This window comes from Phyllostomus hastatus, unplaced genomic scaffold (genome assembly GCF_019186645.2).
Source record: "Phyllostomus hastatus isolate PE091 unplaced genomic scaffold, TTU_PhHast_1.1 phas_contig_29, whole genome shotgun sequence".
NCBI lineage: Eukaryota > Metazoa > Chordata > Mammalia > Chiroptera > Phyllostomidae > Phyllostomus > Phyllostomus hastatus.
The window spans coordinates 1,714,188-1,731,916 of NW_025333835.1; the positions used below are offsets into that span (position 1 = coordinate 1,714,188).

Below are 17,729 nucleotides of genomic sequence, written 5' to 3' on the forward strand. Positions count from 1 at the left end.
CCTTGTACAAAAGTGGGAAAGGGTGGACCCTGAAGCAAAATCTCAAACAAAGTATTATGTTTACAAAAAAATTTCCTGCAAATCAAGAGAAAAGGATAACATTCTAGTAAGATATTTGCTTTATACAGTATAGCATTTTAGACATTCATTATGGGAAGATTATAACCTTTGAAAATAAAATAATACAAAGTTATTATTATTACATATCTTTAAAGAATCAAGGTTTATAAGGATGCCCTGGCTAGGTGGCTCAGTTGGTTAGAGCATCATCCCATACACCATGGGTTCCATTCCTGGTCAGGGTGAGCACAGGAGGCAACTGATTGATGTTTTCCTTTTTCTCTCTAAAATCAAATAATATATCCTCGAGTGAGAACTTAAAATAAAAATCAAGGATTTATTAGGACAACTAGAAAAAGAAGTTTAAAATGTTTGATTCCAGGTTATATTAACACAGTAGCCTAAAAAACCCCTAATGAACAGCCCAGGTTCTAAAAGGTCCCTTGCCAAAGAAACTCTTACTTGGGCTTTTTAAAAATTGAAGTATAACTAACATATCACATTATATTTTTAGGTGTACGACATGATTTATTTGATAATCATATATACTGCAAAATGTTCACCACAGTAAGTGTAATTAAATTAGTCACCATACATAGTTACAAACAATTGTTTTCTTATGAGGAGAATTTTTAAGATCTACTCTATCAGCAACTTTCAAGTATACAATAGAGTATTATTATAACTGCAGTCAACCTGCTACACATTACATCCCTATGACTTATTTAAATGTTTTACAACTGGAAGTTCATTCTTACTTGGTTTTAAGACTCAACAGCCTTTGAAGCAAACACTTCCAACAATAACCACAGTTGCAGTCAACAGGCAGTCTAACATATATATGTCAATCCCCAAAAGGAAACATCAGGTATTATTTTAAAGTTAAAAATCACCAACCTTTTTAACCTCATGTAGTTTTCACTTGCAGCTGGTCGGCATTCTGCTCTTTGTACCACTATTCCTTCCAATGAAAGCTTATCTTGAATGGAAAGAAAAGAATTCACAAATGTATTCAGAGTTAACATTTATCATTTTCAAGATTGTATGCTAACACATTAACCACAGTAATAATAATCACAATAAAATTTAATTAACAATAAAAATCAAGGGGAAAAAGGAACATATATAGTATGTTTTTCTCAATTATAGTTTACATTCAATATTATTCTGTATTAGTTTCAGATGTACAGAACAGGGGTTACACAATCATGTACTGGTCCCCTTGATAGTTCAAATACCCAACTGGCCCCATATATACGTTGATATTATTGACTATACTCCCTATGCTGTAATTTACATCTCTGTGACTAAGGCCAACTTATATTTCTTACTCCCTTCACATTTTTCACCCAATCCCCTGATCCCCTTTCCCTCTGTCAACCGTCAGTCTGTTCTCTGTATCTATGAGTCTGTTTCTATGTTATTTTATTTTTTCAAAAGAACTATTTCTAAGTTTAGACTAGAATTATTAGTCAGAGTAAAAGAAAACCTTATTCTTGGCCAGCAAAAAAACTGGGCTCCTGTCTGGTTTGTTTACTGGGCTGCTGCAGCCCCTTGCTAATAATAGTTTTTATACACTTAGCTCTTTCTAAAGAGGTTGGCTTAAAATGGCACAAAATTAAATGGAAAAATATTGAATATATATACATGCATGAGTATACATACATATATCTGTAAATAAAATTCTAGAACACACTGTAACTAGAACAGCAAGCCTAGAAAATATTGTGAAACTGGGCAGGACCATTGTCTAGGTTACTCTGTGACCAGTTCTGCTTGCCAGTTGCTCTGACTTCTCTTTCCAACAGAATTATTAATTTGGGTATGTCCAAACTACAGCTTTAACTGCTATGAATAACTGTCCAAAAAGAAGGACAATTTTCCCTACCATTAGAAATAATTTTCAGAGTTCCAGCCAAGATAGAGGCACAGGTAGACATGCTTCACCTCCTCGCACAACCAAAAGAAGGGAATGACCAAGTTAAAAAACAAAAAACAACCAGAGCTGCCGGAAAATCGAGCTGTATGGAAGTCTGACAACCAAGGAGTTAGACAAGAAACATTCATCCAGACAGGTGCACCGAGACAAAGAAATATGGCCCATGTGAAAGAACAGAACAAAACTCCAGAAAAACAACTAATAATGAGGAGATAGCTAACCTATCAGATGCACAATTGAAAACATTGGTAATCAGGATGCTCACAGAAATGCTGAGTATGGCTGCAAAATAAAAGAAGTGAAGGCTATGCACAGTGAAATAAAGCAAAATATACAGGGAAACAACAGTGAAGGGAAGAAAACCGGGACACAAATCAGCGATATAGAACAAAAGGAAGAAATAAACATTCAATTGGAACACAATGAAGAAACAAGAATTCAAAAAAATAAAGAGAGGCTCAGGCTCAAGAACCTCTGAAACAGCTTTAAACGTGCCAACGTCCAAATCATAGGGGTGCCAAAAGGAGAAGAAATTGAAAACTTATTTGAAAAAATAGTGAAAGATAATTTCCCCAATCTGGTGAAAGAATAGACAACAAGTCCTGGAAGCTTTATTACAGTCTGGAAATGGATGACTACAGTTAGAAATAGCTATGGCTCAGTCATATTTCTGTAAGAATTCACCCAGGTTTTGAAAAGAGAGTCAGGAATTCCTTTGGCTCATCAGCAATACATTTGTTTCATCTCCCTAGGGCAAATGACTTCATGCATTCTTTCAACATTAACTAAATGCCTACTATATCAAGGGCACCATCTAAGCATTGTGGAATCAAAGATGATTAAGATACAGTTCTGTCTTTCAAGAAGCATGCAGTTTACTGGAGGAAAGAGATAAGCTGACTGAATTGTAGAGTACACATAGAACAACACCTCATGATTTATACTAGAAAATCTTTCATAGCGCAAGCTTTCTTAATTTTGTCTTCACAATCTAGGGGACTCACTATTGTAGCTCCTGACTAGTAAATATGAACACACTATGTAATTCAATGGTTCAAGGATCCATCTGGGCAACATATACAACAACTCTCAAGAACTGTCAGATGATAGCAAGAGTAATAAGGAGAAGCATGCCTACCTTATACCAAAACATGCCAGGAAGAAAATAATAAGCCCCTAATTATTTTATATTAAATTTAAACATCTAAAAATAATTTCTTCTCTTAATGAATTGAATAAGATAAAAATTAGAATTAGAGTTTTCTTAAAACAAAAACAAATCTTATATTCAAGTTTGCTTCTCACTGAAGTTAAAAGTTCTATTAAGAAAACTGTCTTACTAGCAAGATTTGGAGAAATTTCAATGTACTGTATAAAGTATCATTAATCCATGAGAAAAATTCACTATTAAAATATATACTAATCCTTTTTAAAAAACAAAATACCACTAAAACACTGTCCCTGAAAAAATTTAACTTATACAATAGATCCATGTGTTTACTAATGTTGAATAGTAAAAGAGGTACCTTTTAATAGCACCTGTGAGTGTTCCTCACTTATTTAGTAGTATCTACTCCATGTGAACAGGCTAATTTAACTTTCAATTAATGGTTTCTGCTGTCAACATTCTCCATATAACACCTGAATGGATGAGTCCAAAGCCCCTGGCCCATTTCAACATGACGACTGCTCTCATCATTTTTCTTCAATCATGGTTACTCACACAAAGCAATAAAATTCACTTTCCAGATGATAGTTTTCTGACCATCATTTCCTATTTTCAAACCTAAGAATAGCTTTTTAAACCTAAAATAGTGTTTAAATGCTTCTCAAGTGAAAGAAAAAGTCTTCCCACCAACTGACTGCTCTTAATGTCACATCTCTGTTCACTTGTCCTTCTTCTCCCTTCTCTTAAATAAATTTTAAAAAGCCAATTTATTTATGCTACAGTTCACTAAGCAAGATTTAAAGTCTTCACACACCTTTTAAAGCTTCACAGGAACATGTTTTCATATTCTTCCCATTAAACCATGCCTCTTCTTCCTCAAGACATTGTTTAAGATTTTAGGGGGAAGGTACTAAATATTACATTTTATTATTTAAAATACTTGTACACCACCGTTAATTATTGATTATATTCATTAATACAAGAACCCTTACTTGAGACTACTTTGTTGGCCCATTTTGAGAAACCATAAATACTTGAAATAATTTTTTTTTGGCTCATACATGTATCAGATATTTACTGAGTGACCTTTATGCAGAAGATAATGCAAAAACACATCAGAAATATGAAAGATAAATGAAACATGGCTGCTGCCCTCAAGAAGTCAGAATCCAGTACAGCCAATTACTAACAAGCATATATTCTTAAAAAGTACTGAGGGTCACCAAAGAGCTTTTATTTATGTGGGTTTTATCTATCAATATTTACTATATTAGACACTAAAACTGAGAAACATTTAGAAAATCAGAGTGAAAAAGGCAAAAAGTCTTGGTGTTATCATGAAAATAGTTCTGATTTTACAGATCCCTTGAAAAAGTTCCAGAGACTTCTGTACCCAGCAGTTTTCAGATCAATACATTGAGGTCTGCTGGTCTAACAGGGTGATCAGATAGGCATACAAACCATTCTGATACACCAAAAGCACTTCTGCTAGACCACTTAACACACCTCCAAATTACCAAGACTCTCAACTCCCCTTTTTAAAATATAACAGGTGCCCACAGCTTACTACACAGTAGTGGCTAATAGGTTAAAATTTCCAGTATTCATGCACACACTTCTGCTTCAACTATGCTAGAACCTTGTTTATGCTAGGTTTTACTCTGATAGTAATTATACAATTTGATTATAGACTACACAATCCTATTACTTATGAGTATTGGGGAGGGAAATGCTTCTATGAAAGCTAGATTTAATGTTTTGGTAAATTGTTAAAAAACTTGTCAAATTATGTAGTGCTTGTATGTTAAATTATGCAGAGACAACAGAAGACTAGCAGACAAACATCAAAGAAGGATTTTGAATTCATATTGTTTCAGAGTGCCAAAGTTCTTGCTCCATTTTAAAGAAACCAGAATTGAAAATATAACTAAATTGTGGGTTTAATCTTCACAAGAAAGAGAAAGCAGATGCTTAATCAGACTCCTATACTAAAAGCAATGACCTAAAAGAATTCTGGTAACTAAATGTACATTTACAATATTTGTAAGTTTTAAGATACAGTGTTTAAGGCAGTAGAAATGCATATTAATATCATTTTATGATACCCTACCTTTGAATTTAACTGACCAAGTACTGGTCCTTCCATATATGGGCTGTGGGATTCTACTGTAGAAAGTAGAATGTGTTGGGGAAGGCAGAGGGGTGAAGGGATAGATCAAAAAAGAAAAAAAAGAAAGAACCCACAGATAAGGACAACAGTGTGGTGATTGCCCAGGGAAGTGGAAGAGGGTATGGCGGGGGATAAATGGGGATGGAAGAAGACTTGACTTGGGGTGGTGAACACACAATACAGGGTACAGATGATGTGTTGTGGAATTGTGTGTCTGAACTTGTATTAATTTCTGTTAACCAGTGTCACCCCAATATATTTTTTAAAAAGGAAAGAAAAGTAAAATTTGTTAAGGGTTATAAGGGCTTTAAGACAGAGACATACACAATTGACACACACACACACACACACACAGACACACACACACACACAGATTATGTCCAGCTGGGGATCAAGAAGAGCTGTGATAGATAAAGCAATGTTTGTGCTGGACCTTGAAAAATGGGTTGGATTTAGACTGGGAAGTAAGTCAGAAGGGTAGTGAAGGTGGTGGAAACAGTGTGTACAATGGCTTTCATCTCTTTCTCTCTCACTCCGAATTTTAACCTAAGGGACCCACACCAGAAACTGCTGGAGGGACATGGTCATGACAGCACTCTAAAGAGACGCCACATAAGTTCATTCTACTAAGTCTTTGAAATGCCTCAACTCCTACCTTTTCCTAGGCTTGGCCATTTGTCCTCATCTTCTTTGGATTCTGGGATATATTCTACATCCTTTCTAAAGGATTTGGAAGTCCTAAAGTCTTCCCCAATACCCTCCCACCTTTTAAAATTTATTTATTTATTTATTTAGCCATTTATTTGGCTACACTGGTTAATAACTGGTTTCTGCTAATTGTAACCAAAAGAATTATAATGAGTATGAGCACATGTTTTTGGTGATGGTTATTTTATTTATCCATACAAATTTGAAGGAAGACTCCTAAAAGTTAAACATGCAGATCACATCCTATAAAAAGTATTGAAGGCTTCTATGCTCAGGCTGGTGTGGCTCAGTGGATTGAGTGCTGGCGTACAAACCAAAAGGGTGTCGGTTGGACTCCCAGTCTAGGGCACATGCCTGAGTTGCAGGCCAGGTCCCCAGTTGGGGGAGTGCAAGAGGCAACCACACATTGATGTTTCTCTCCCTCTCTTGCTCTCTCCCTCCCCCCCTCTAAAAATAAATAAAATCTTTTTAAAAAAAGTATGTTAAAAAAAAAGAACTGAAGGCTTCTAATTCTGATGCTGTCATAAATAGCAGTGTTATTTTGGAGATGTTACATTCCATCTCTGGGCCTCAGCAATGAAGTTCCTGGCATCTCTGAGATCTCTTAAAAAAAAAAAAAAGAAAGAAAAAAAAAAAGAAAAACAACAACTCACAACTGGCCTTCCTCTCTAATTGGGAAAGTTTTATTATTTAGTGTTTACTTTGCTTGCTCTAATACTTTCTAAAAGACCTAGATACACTTAAATTCTCTTTGAGTAGAAATTAGAAACTGTTTCTTAGAATGACAAAATATTGAGAAGCTGTCCAGCACCTGATAACACACAAACTTCTGCTCTAAGAGAAGCTTCCTATTGTATATCTCAATTTGAGATATACTCTATATTGAAGAACTCAAGACTTAAGTGACTTGAGTGACTTAAACTTTTTACAAGTTAAGGGCATTCTTAGTTTGAACAAGTTAAAGTAATAAGCAAGCAGGAAGGGTGCTTAGTAGCATTGGCATGTAAACAATTTGAGCAGGTATGTTAGGAAGACGGTTGGCATTAGGAAGTACACAGGCATGCATTTCCACAGGACCACTTTGGATCCAGTTCAATGTGGAGGGCTTTAAGAGCACTTGCAACTCACACTGAAACACAGAAGAGTGGGCTAGAACCAAGGTTTTGGACTGATCCTCAAGACTTTTGAAGCTACTTTCCTGATTCACACTTATATCACACTTGTCTACCTTGTCTGGAAAAGTAGTGAAGAGACAGAATTTCCACAGAGCAGGTGCATTTAAAAGGTAAGTCATTTTCAATATGCCTACTAGTCTCCATTACCTCATTTAAAATCTTTTCCTCGCAGATTTTGCCTGTGGTTCACAGGGTATGGCCTATTAACATAAACTACTTGGCATCTTAACAAACCAGTTAGAGAAACTTGCAATCCTTCTATTTTAAGAATGCAATCTTTATTCAAATTTGTAAGTTGATGCTCTGATCTCTATTTAGTCTTTGGGATTTTTTTAAAAAATCAAGTTAATGTAGATCTTTTTTTTAAGAAATATATTTTTAAGAATTTATTTATTTTAGAGAGATGGGGAAGGGAGGGAGAAAGAGAGGGAGTGAAACACCAATGTTTGGTTGCCTCTAGCACACCCCATACTGGGGATATGGCCTGCAACCCAGGCATGTGCCCCGACTAGGAAGCAAACCAGTGATGCTTTGGTTCACAGGCCTGCGCTCAATCCACTGAGCTATACCAGCCAGGGCCAGTCTTCAGGAATTTTAGGAATAAACGATCATGCTCAGATTTCAGTAAATTTACAGAGTTAGCATTTGATTAGCTACCTCACAAATAACAAATGAGCAGTCATATAAATATTCCCAAAAGTTATGTTAATGTAATATGTTTTCTTACAATAATATTCAAATTACAAGAATGCCTAATGCCCTGGGAATCCCCAATTTTAAATAGAATATTGAAACCATAATTTGAGAACTAGATTTAGGATTTAGAAAACATTTCAACTTCCTCACTCATGGTACACTCTTCAACTTTTCACCTACAGACTGGGGAAAAGAAGGATGTATATTCCTATATAAGGGATGTTGTAATGCTGATCAAAGGGTACCTATGAATTACAGTGGTCAGCTAAGATACAAAATCAAAGAAGGAGGCCATACATATGTGAGTTTGTTCTATGAGTCTACAGAAACCATAACAGAATTTTGATCAAAGAAATAGTGACTGGGCATTTTAAAAACAACATTTGTATGTTCTAATACTTTTTGCTTGTTACACATGTATACTTAATATAAAAACCTCTTAAGTAACAGACGTGGACATGATGTTGTGATGTTATAAAGAGACAATCTCTAATCTCAAAGTTGCTCTAAAGAATAATAAAATAGAGCTTTATTTAAAAAAATTAATGCTGCTCCTGGCAGCCTTGAGAACAGGAGGCTGCAATGGCAGAGGAGGTCGCCAAAGCTTGGGCTGCTCCACCTGTTGGCGACATGATCTCCAGGAAGATCATTTACAAGGAAATACCAGCCAAGGTCATTTTTGAAGATGACCAGTGTCTTGCTTTTCATGACATTTCCCCTTGAGCACCAACACATTTTCTGGTGATACCCAAGAAGCATGTATCCCAGATTTCTGTAGCAGAGGATGATGATGAGAGTCTTCTTGGTCATTTAATGATTGTTGGCAAGAAATGTGCTGTTGATCTGGGCCTGAAGAAGGGTTATCAAATGGTAGTGAATGAAGGCTCAGATGAGGGACAGTCTGTTTATCATGTTCACCTCCATGTTCCTGGAGTCGGCTGGTGAATTGGCCTTCTGGTTAAGCATGTTTTAGGGATAATTTTCCTTACTCTAGGCAATGATCAGTTTTGAAAGTTAAACAGTACACTTTATTTTTGCCTGTGTATAAAGAGATTGAGGAAATAATTTCTAAAAGACATTGCATGTTTTGGGAAAAAAAATGAATGCTGTAATGTAATAAATGCAAAGGGGTGGGAAAATAATAGTACTGTAATAGTTTTAGTTATACCTTCATCAAAGGGTGTAATCCAGCTTTGACTGCTTCATTTGCAGTTAGAAAGAATTTAAAATGACAACAGCAAAAGTGATTAAACAGAGAGAAAAACAAATCCCTGTAGGAAAGATTAAGTCTCCTGGAGAAAAAACTTCCACTGTAGTGCTACATTTTAGTTAAACAGTGCCACACACTATGCTAACTGTGGTGAGGGGAACAAAGGAAGTAAACTACAGACACCCGTGCTTAGGAAAGATTACAATACAGTTGAGGGATACAATATTATTAATGAAATGCATATAGATGATCAACGGCATATTTTTAAATCAACTGAATATGATCCAAGTTTTATTAATTTCATCCTATTCTCTTCACCATGTTTAATTAGTGATAGCAATGATATCACATACTAGTTTAGTTGTTTTTAATTTTCAAGATACTTTCATAGTAAGTGATCCCCACAACTACAAGGGAGAAATTATGTCCCCATCATTAAGAACTCCTTTCAGGTAAGTTCCCTTTCCTTAGCTCATCAATGTCTTTCATAAAGTAGTTCTTCAATTCTGATCATTACAATCACCTGCAAAGGTTAAAAAAAAAATACTAATCTTACTCCCAGAGATTATACTTGAACCTCCTTGTGAGGACAAGAGGTAGTGGTATTTTTATAGCCTCCTTAGATCATTCTAATATGCAGCAGCCAGAGTTGAGGACTGCTGCCTTAATCTTTTTCTCTCTCTCTCACCCCTTCCCACTTTTCCTCACCCTGTTAGTTTTATTTCCTGGGGTAATCTCACAGAACGGCTCAAATATTTCATCAAATTTAAGATACTGTCAACTGTAATAGTCACTATTACTTTATGTGTCACTAAGAAAGACAAAATACTGCCATGAAACTTTTACAAGCCAATAATTTTAACACATATCCTGAATGTCTTAACATTTCAGAAATGTTAAATGTCAAAAAAATGTGCAGTATAACAGAGTTCTCCATTCCTAATTTATAATCACTCTACTCTCTATGAGTAAGAAACTGCATTTGCTCCTATGAACCATCATATCCTGTTCTGCTATCCAGGCACCCTTCTCTCTCCCACACCATCTCACCACTAAAATCACACTCTTATCTTTTAAAGATAAGAGGATAATAGAAGGAATAGTGGTAGGGGACAATTTGGGAGCTGAGACCCTTTTGGTCAGTGATTTCAAAGTAATATTAGCTTCATAAGTTTAAGTCACATCCTTCACTTGGAGAATAACCATATAATGGTTATTAATTTATAACACCTCCTTCTCAAAGAGAAGGTAAATGCTGTTTTGCCAAACAGCACTATAAAAATGAGTTTAATACAATAATACAATTTCAATGTTCACTTGATGGCTTATAGAAGTACTTTCCTCATTTGGTTACAATAAAATTTTCCAGTGAACAATGTATAGGCTACATTTCAAAAGACAGAAATAATTTTTAAAAACTTACATGATTCCTGCTTACAGAATTATAAAACAGGTTTCTTTAAAATACTCATCTTCTAATGTACATTTAAAGTATTAATTAATGTAATTTGTAGATTGTTTTCAAGATTACCTCTGTAATGAAAAGCAAAAAAATACAGATGGAATTTTGCTTGAACTTCTCATTTAGTCTGTCATTTTTATTTGTGCTCCTTTTGATACATAGTGCTTTATTTATTTTCCATACTTCTCAAATGAGGCTAAAAATTTGCTGATGTAGCAAAGTTTCCTGGACTTTTTGAAGACCCAGTCCAACACTATAAAACTTTTAAAACTCTACTCATCTGACTGGAATTACCCATCCACATCACCTTCCTGCCAATGGCTACATCTGGTGAGTCCTAGGAGCATACAAGCACTCTGCATAGTTGGGTAGACACTGTGGTCAATTAGCAACATAAGGTAGGTAAGTATTGTAGTATGCACTTTTGTTAGTACAACCTCAGTACCAGGTAACATCTAATGTAGACAAACTATTATTTCCAAACAAAATAAAACTTGAATATTCAAACAGATTCAGATTAAAATGGATAAATTTTAAAAATTGGGACAAATGTAATAGCATAAACAATAATATAAATTTAAAAAGTAATAGAGAATGGATAAATTCTTGATTCTTAAAATGTTAATACACTACACTATTCAATTTATCCTTATTTTTTTAACATACAGAATGGCGCTGAAGTAAAATAGTCATAGCTGAATGTCAAAATGAATGTTTCACACGTTCAATCATAATGATGTCAATGACATCATTTCCCATCAGCTGATAGATAAAATGGGAATGCCTCCCACTGGCCTGGAATCAGGTCTGCCAAATGTAGGCAGTAGAAGATTAGCATCACTATATACTGAAAGGTTTAGCTAGAATTTGGTTAGGAACTGGGCCTAACTAATGGATATGCTCATACCAAGAACCTGACAATGGCACTGTTTGAATCTTCAAAGTTGGCTAAAGGGATCTGTTTATGCATAGTTTACAGATGTCTAAGATAGAGGTGATCTAACTCTAATAAAGGGCTTTGGTACTGAGTATAAAACAGAGTCCTTACCTTTCTTAAAAAAATCCTTCTACCTACAAAGCAGATGAAATTCTTAAGTCTAGTGGATCTAAGTGAACTGATTATTGATGTGCAGGTTAAGCCTTTCTACTGAAACTACTTAACTGATTAATTCCAGTTTGTATCTACAGTAAGGCAGAGAAATGTAGTCATATAAACCAGGGATGTTTCCCTTGGCTTTGGTACTGAAGCACCATTTTAATAGTTAGAGCTATGTGGACCTGATTAACACTACGTAGGACAAACTTTCCCTACCCCATAATCCCCCAAGCAGGTAAATATAAATTTAGAATTGACTGACAAAAAGACAAGCTGGCTTTCTCCGAGGGGCATGTAGACCACAACAGTCAGCAACGATCAACAACCCCCTGCAATTTCTGTAAACTGCAATCACTTTATTTTAATGGGGGTAATAGGGAGTGTTGAGGGTAAGATGGATCATATTGGGTGCCATTTTCTGCAAGTTGTAGGCAACAGAACACAAAAGAAAAGTCCTATGGTTTGATATGAGATTCTAGTCACACACTCAGACTAGGCTTCCATTAACACTACTGTGGCCAGCCACAGATGGCAAACAAATCACACATGTCAGGATTGCGGAAGCCAAGAACAGCCGAGTGAAGTGTAGAGTGAGAAACAGTGATCACGGGTTATAGGCATATGATGTGGTGGTTTAGTTTGTCAAAGCAAGCAGAAGAAACGAAGAACAAGTATCAGTAGTTTAAAAAAAAGAGACAGCAGAAACCACAAGCAAGCGAGTTAGCAAATATAAGGCAGGCTTGGGGTGAGTGATGGATGAAGAGGTCAGCAGTTCAACTTCTGCAGCCTCCTCTCCCCAACCCATGGAAGCCCATCCTGTAGCAGCACTAGCTTCACTTCTTCATGAAGGGTACCTACAAGTGGGCAAACAGGCTGTAAGGAAGCAGACCTGGTATCACATATTATTCAGCTACATCACTTTAAACATACAAAGAAAATGCTAGCACAGTTTCTACCACTAAACCACAGTTATGTTCTATTGATTCTGATGTCCTGTCAACTTCATTAAAAGAGGACTCTACCTGTAAATAAAATTGTTATGCTTTTGTTATTATATGGTACTACTCATGTGCAGTGATGATTAACATAAAAATTCCATGAATATATTTCCAAAGTTGTACTAAAAACCCCCAATCTATTCACCAGTTCTTAAAAAGTCATATACATAGGAAAGTCAACACATACATGAAATTGTTAGACTTTTACAGTAAACTCTTAAATGATGCAGGACTGAGAGGAAGCTCTAGTCCAAGTGATAGCTATTAACAAGCTTTATAATTATAGATAAAACACTAAAAATTCTCTGAAATGTAATTTTATTTTCAGTATAGTAAAGAGGATGAATTTCATGGCCTTTAAACAACTTAGCCCTAAAACATGTTATGCCTTAGATTTGCATTTTATTTCAATGAACTTCTGATCATCTCAACAACACATAAATGTTGAATTCAAAATCTGTTATAATTAAGAATATAATTTTTTATCTGAAAAAGTCTAACCTTGTTTAAAGAAAATGTAAGCTAAGCATTTTTAGAGGAATCTGCTCCAATATTTCTATCACCATACCACTGAAGAATTTAAAAACATCTTTAATATAAAAGAAATATAAATTAATTTAATCTAAAATCTAGTCTAATTCTGAAAACAATGTAGTTCTCCAGAATAATTTAGCAGTCAGACCAGTCAAATAACAGTGTATTGGGGACAGTGTCCATATTTTTTACCATGGGACTTTAAATTCTAAAACTGAAAGCTCAGACCACTAAAATGCTTTGGAAGGTAAGCATGTCACAAGGGAAGAAGGAGAAAAAAATGAGGGGAGGGGGACACTACAGTCACATGTCATTCCAGCTGCCAAGTTTTTTTTTTTAAGCTTAGGTTTTGGCCCTTTCATCCTTTGTGAACACTGAAAACAACAACAACAACAAACCAACTAACTTTCTCATGACACTATTTTAGTGCAGGTGTTTTAAACCTGTCTTATCTTCCCAAACACATGCATGCATGTGAGTTATATTTTCTACATCAGTCCAAGTCTTTTGTTCAGTACTGAAGCAGGTTTAGGGTGAAACAAGCTTTACATTTTCCATAGGAAATCTTAACCAAAAAAATGTAAATGATTACTGCGAAGGCTGTATTTAGGGTTAAAAAAAAAAGCAGAACCTTTTATTAAAGGATATTAAGAAAATTTCTTCTCTCTTGCTAAAGGACCCCAAATCAGAATCATACAAATATCCAATTAAATTCAAATACAATGTCACAAATGACAGGTTTACATATTCTCATTTGGGTTTCTAAAATGACTATACCACTCTGCAAAATGTGACATTTTATAGGAGAGAAAATCCTATACACCTAATTCCTTTCTCTTTAGGTTTCCTTTTTATAATTTACTTTAAAAAAGGATACTAATTCTATATATAGTACTCTCCAAAAGATGACAGTATTATTCAATATTAAGCCTAGCTTATTAAGCAATACCTTAGTATATGTTTAGAAATGGATGAAAACTCACACTTAGCTGGAGAATTATACAGTTGTAATCACTTAACTGCCAGAGGCAATTCAATTTATTCTGAGTGACTGTTATTATTTCAAAAAATATACATGAAAATCTTTGCACAACAAATTCCTTCCCTGATACAGTTAAATGCAAATTATCTTCCCCCTCCTCATCTTACTCCAGAGAGCTCCTGCATATACAGCTGATACGCCACCTACTGCAAAATTGAGCTGACAGAGCCAAGCGACACTGCCAGCATTTCCATTCTATCACCAGGCTGTAGCTGAATAAAGGCGTGTTTGTGTGGCAGTTTCTTTTATAAAAATCTCAAAGCCAAAAGAACAAGCTCAAATAGCATTTTCAAAAATGGAGTGTAAACTACATAGAAGAGAAAAAGAAAAGGAATATGAAGAGAAAGACAACAACCTGGAAGATGCTGACCAAGGAAAGAACTGCAAATCTTCACTGATGACGCTAAACGTTGGTGGATATTTATATATTACTCAAAAACAAACACTGACCAAGTACCCAGACACTTTCCTTGAAGGTATAGTAAATGGAAAAATCCTCTGCCCATTTGATGCTGATGGTCATTATTTCATAGACAGGGATGGGCTCCTCTTCAGGCATGTCCTAAACTTCCTACGAAATGGAGAACTACTACTGCCCGAAGGGTTTCGAGAAAATCAACTTCTCGCACAAGAAGCAGAATTCTTTCAGCTCAAGGGACTGGCAGAGGAAGTGAAATCCAGGTGGGAGAAAGAACAGCTAACACCCAGAGAGACTACTTTCTTGGAGATAACAGATAACCATGATCGCTCACAAGGACTGAGAATCTTCTGTAATGCTCCTGATTTCATATCAAAGATAAAATCTCGTATTGTTCTCGTGTCCAAAAGCAGGCTGGATGGATTTCCAGAGGAGTTTTCAATATCGTCAAATATCATTCAATTTAAATACTTCATAAAGTCTGAAAATGGCACTCGACTTGTACTAAAGGAAGATAACACCTTTGTCTGTACGCTGGAGACTCTTAAGTTTGAGGCTATTATGATGGCTTTAAAGTGTGGCTTTAGACTGCTGACCAGCCTGGACTGTTCCAAAGGGTCAATTGTTCACAGCGATGCACTTCATTTTATCAAGTAATTACTTGTGTCACAAACAAAGGCAACAAGCATGCAGCCAGCAAGCTTCGGAAAAGCACAGCATCAAAAGCATCCCAAATACTGTGCCCAGCCAGCTCTGTACTCAAAGCCCTGCTGCTAATCAATTACTGTGAGCTAACGGTATGTAAATTCTATTGCTAAAGATGTCCTTCTTTAGGGTTTCCTGCAGTCTCTTACACTTAAAATGACAACAGTGATCTTCGATATATTGTAAATAAAGACTGAATGCTTTTGTTCTTTGTTTATTTTTCCTTAGGCTGTCTTTCAATCCAAGAATGTCATGGATACTTTCACAATAAACAAGCATGTACGTTATTGTTTATTTAAATAAATGGTAATAAAATATTTGAAGGGGCTACAAGATTTAAAATCCTTTTTACTCATGGCAAAAGTCTACAAAGAAACTGAACTGGTAAAATTAACCATTGAGAGCAAAATAGATATGCAAATCTACTAAAACAGAGCATAGTGAAACAAAATAGAACGTAAAAAGGTATTAAAGCTTTGATATAATTTTTAACGGTAGGAGCCAAAAGCTTATTTATAATTTCTGTATTGCACACTAGAATTATAGCTGAATTGATGATATATTGCTGAAAATTCCCAGAAAACTGCTTGATAAAAATAAAAGCACTACTAGGTTCTTTGCTTGTATTAATAATTTTAATAAAAAGTTACGCACATCACTTTTAAAACAAATACTGCCACTTGATGATTTCACATAGTATTATTCATTGATGTAGGCAACTGGCAGGCTGCAGTTACCCTGGCAGGTCTTGTAAGTGACAAAAATCAGCAGATTCATTTCTTTGCAGGCTGAGCTCCAACACAGCGTGGATAACTTAGTCTCAACACAGTATGGTATAATAATAATATAGGAGTTCATTTTCAGTATCACCCTAAATATCTATTCATTTTTCAAGCTCAAAAATAGTAAATGAGCATCACTGAACATTATTCTTATTCACTGAGTTGTGTTTAATTTCTTCATGCTAAACAAGAAGTTATTTTTTATAATTAAGTTTTATATATAGCTGTCTCAATAAAATAATCTGGACACTTAGCTCTAAATGTGAGTGCATTTTTTTCCTCCCAAATAACAGCTAATTATTTCTATACCACTTATTTTGGATTCTAAAAACAAATTATATCTTAAATTTGCTCCTTTAAAATTTAACCATTAAAACTTGTAACTAAATCTTAACTTTAATAAATTTCAACAAATGATTTTTGAAAATCTTTACTGAGGTTAATAAATTAGCAAATATGATAAAAGTTGGCTTATGCATATAAATTTAGATTAAATTAGCAAAGCTAATATTCTCAGATCTATAACTGACTTCCAGTTACAACATCTAAAGTAACAGAAAAGCTGGCTGTACATACTAAAAGAAATATTTAAATATTATACAAAGAAGTCCTTTAAAAATTCACATTAAAAAATAAAACACTCCACATCAACCACACTATTTTTTTTTCAATACAGGAAAAAAAAGCTGCTACTAAAACATCAAATTTTCTCTTATGTACTTGAAAATGGCTTAATTAAAAACAACAAATAGTGAAATCTATTTTAGCAGTTTAGTAATTGAACTGTTGTTTATATACCTACTCTGCATATGAATTGACTTTTCCTTGGCATTTGGACTTTGGTAATAAAAAACACTGTAGCAATTTTAATGTTAAAGCAAGACTTTTTTTTTTCATTATGGATAATACAAATAGCCCTGACATCTTTTTACCGGAGATAGTTGAACAAATCTCCTTACAAGTACTATAAATAAGGTTTTACATCAACTCACACAAAAGAGAATTTAACTCTTATAACAAATTATTATTGATGGAAACCACTACTTAAAGAAATTTGTCATTCATTTTTATATCTTTCTCTAAAAATTTTATCTGGATGCATTTAAGTCCTCCTCAAGCTTTTGATAAACCATGATATCCTAAAACAATTAAATAACCTAGAAGTAAATTTGACTAGATTGATTACTCTTGTGTAACTTTTCATAAATGTGTATTTAAAACTCAAAATTACTTGCACTTGGATTTACATAATCATATTGTGTCTTAAGTGTATAGAAAATATCTATTTTTAAATTTTGCTGTTTTCCAAAAAATATTTGGAAATATTTTCCATTTAAAAAAATCAAGAATCATACAAAATGCTGACTGTAAGTCAGACTGAAGCTGCCATAATATTTTTGTTTGCAGTCACTGAAGATTTTCTTTCTCCAATCTTTCCACAAAGAATAAATCACAAAGTAACTCTTTATCTTCTATTTCAGAAGAAGGGTAATAAAAGGTAGGTTACTATACCTGCCATGAGCAAAATATATATACCCTTATATTTGAAAATATCCCGCAGTGACT

At 34.6% G+C, this 17,729-nt stretch overlaps 2 protein-coding genes and 1 pseudogene across 2 annotated transcripts in view; 2 read left to right on the forward strand and 1 right to left on the reverse strand.

Annotated features, from left to right (window-relative positions):
• Positions 1 to 17,729, reverse strand: part of GTF2F2 (general transcription factor IIF subunit 2) — a 154,816-nt gene that overhangs the window by 89,918 nt on the left and 47,169 nt on the right. Inside the window, exon 5 of the mRNA XM_045839238.1 lies at positions 958 to 1,039. Within this exon, the coding sequence (XP_045695194.1) occupies positions 958 to 1,039 (82 nt within the window). The remainder of the gene's footprint in view (positions 1 to 957; positions 1,040 to 17,729) is intronic.
• On the forward strand, positions 8,499 to 8,878 carry LOC123818901 (annotated as a pseudogene).
• Positions 14,475 to 15,607, forward strand: KCTD4 (potassium channel tetramerization domain containing 4). The gene has a single exon (XM_045839237.1). The coding sequence runs from the start codon at positions 14,554 to 14,556 to the stop codon at positions 15,331 to 15,333; it is 780 nt and encodes a 259-aa protein (XP_045695193.1). The 5' UTR covers positions 14,475 to 14,553; the 3' UTR covers positions 15,334 to 15,607.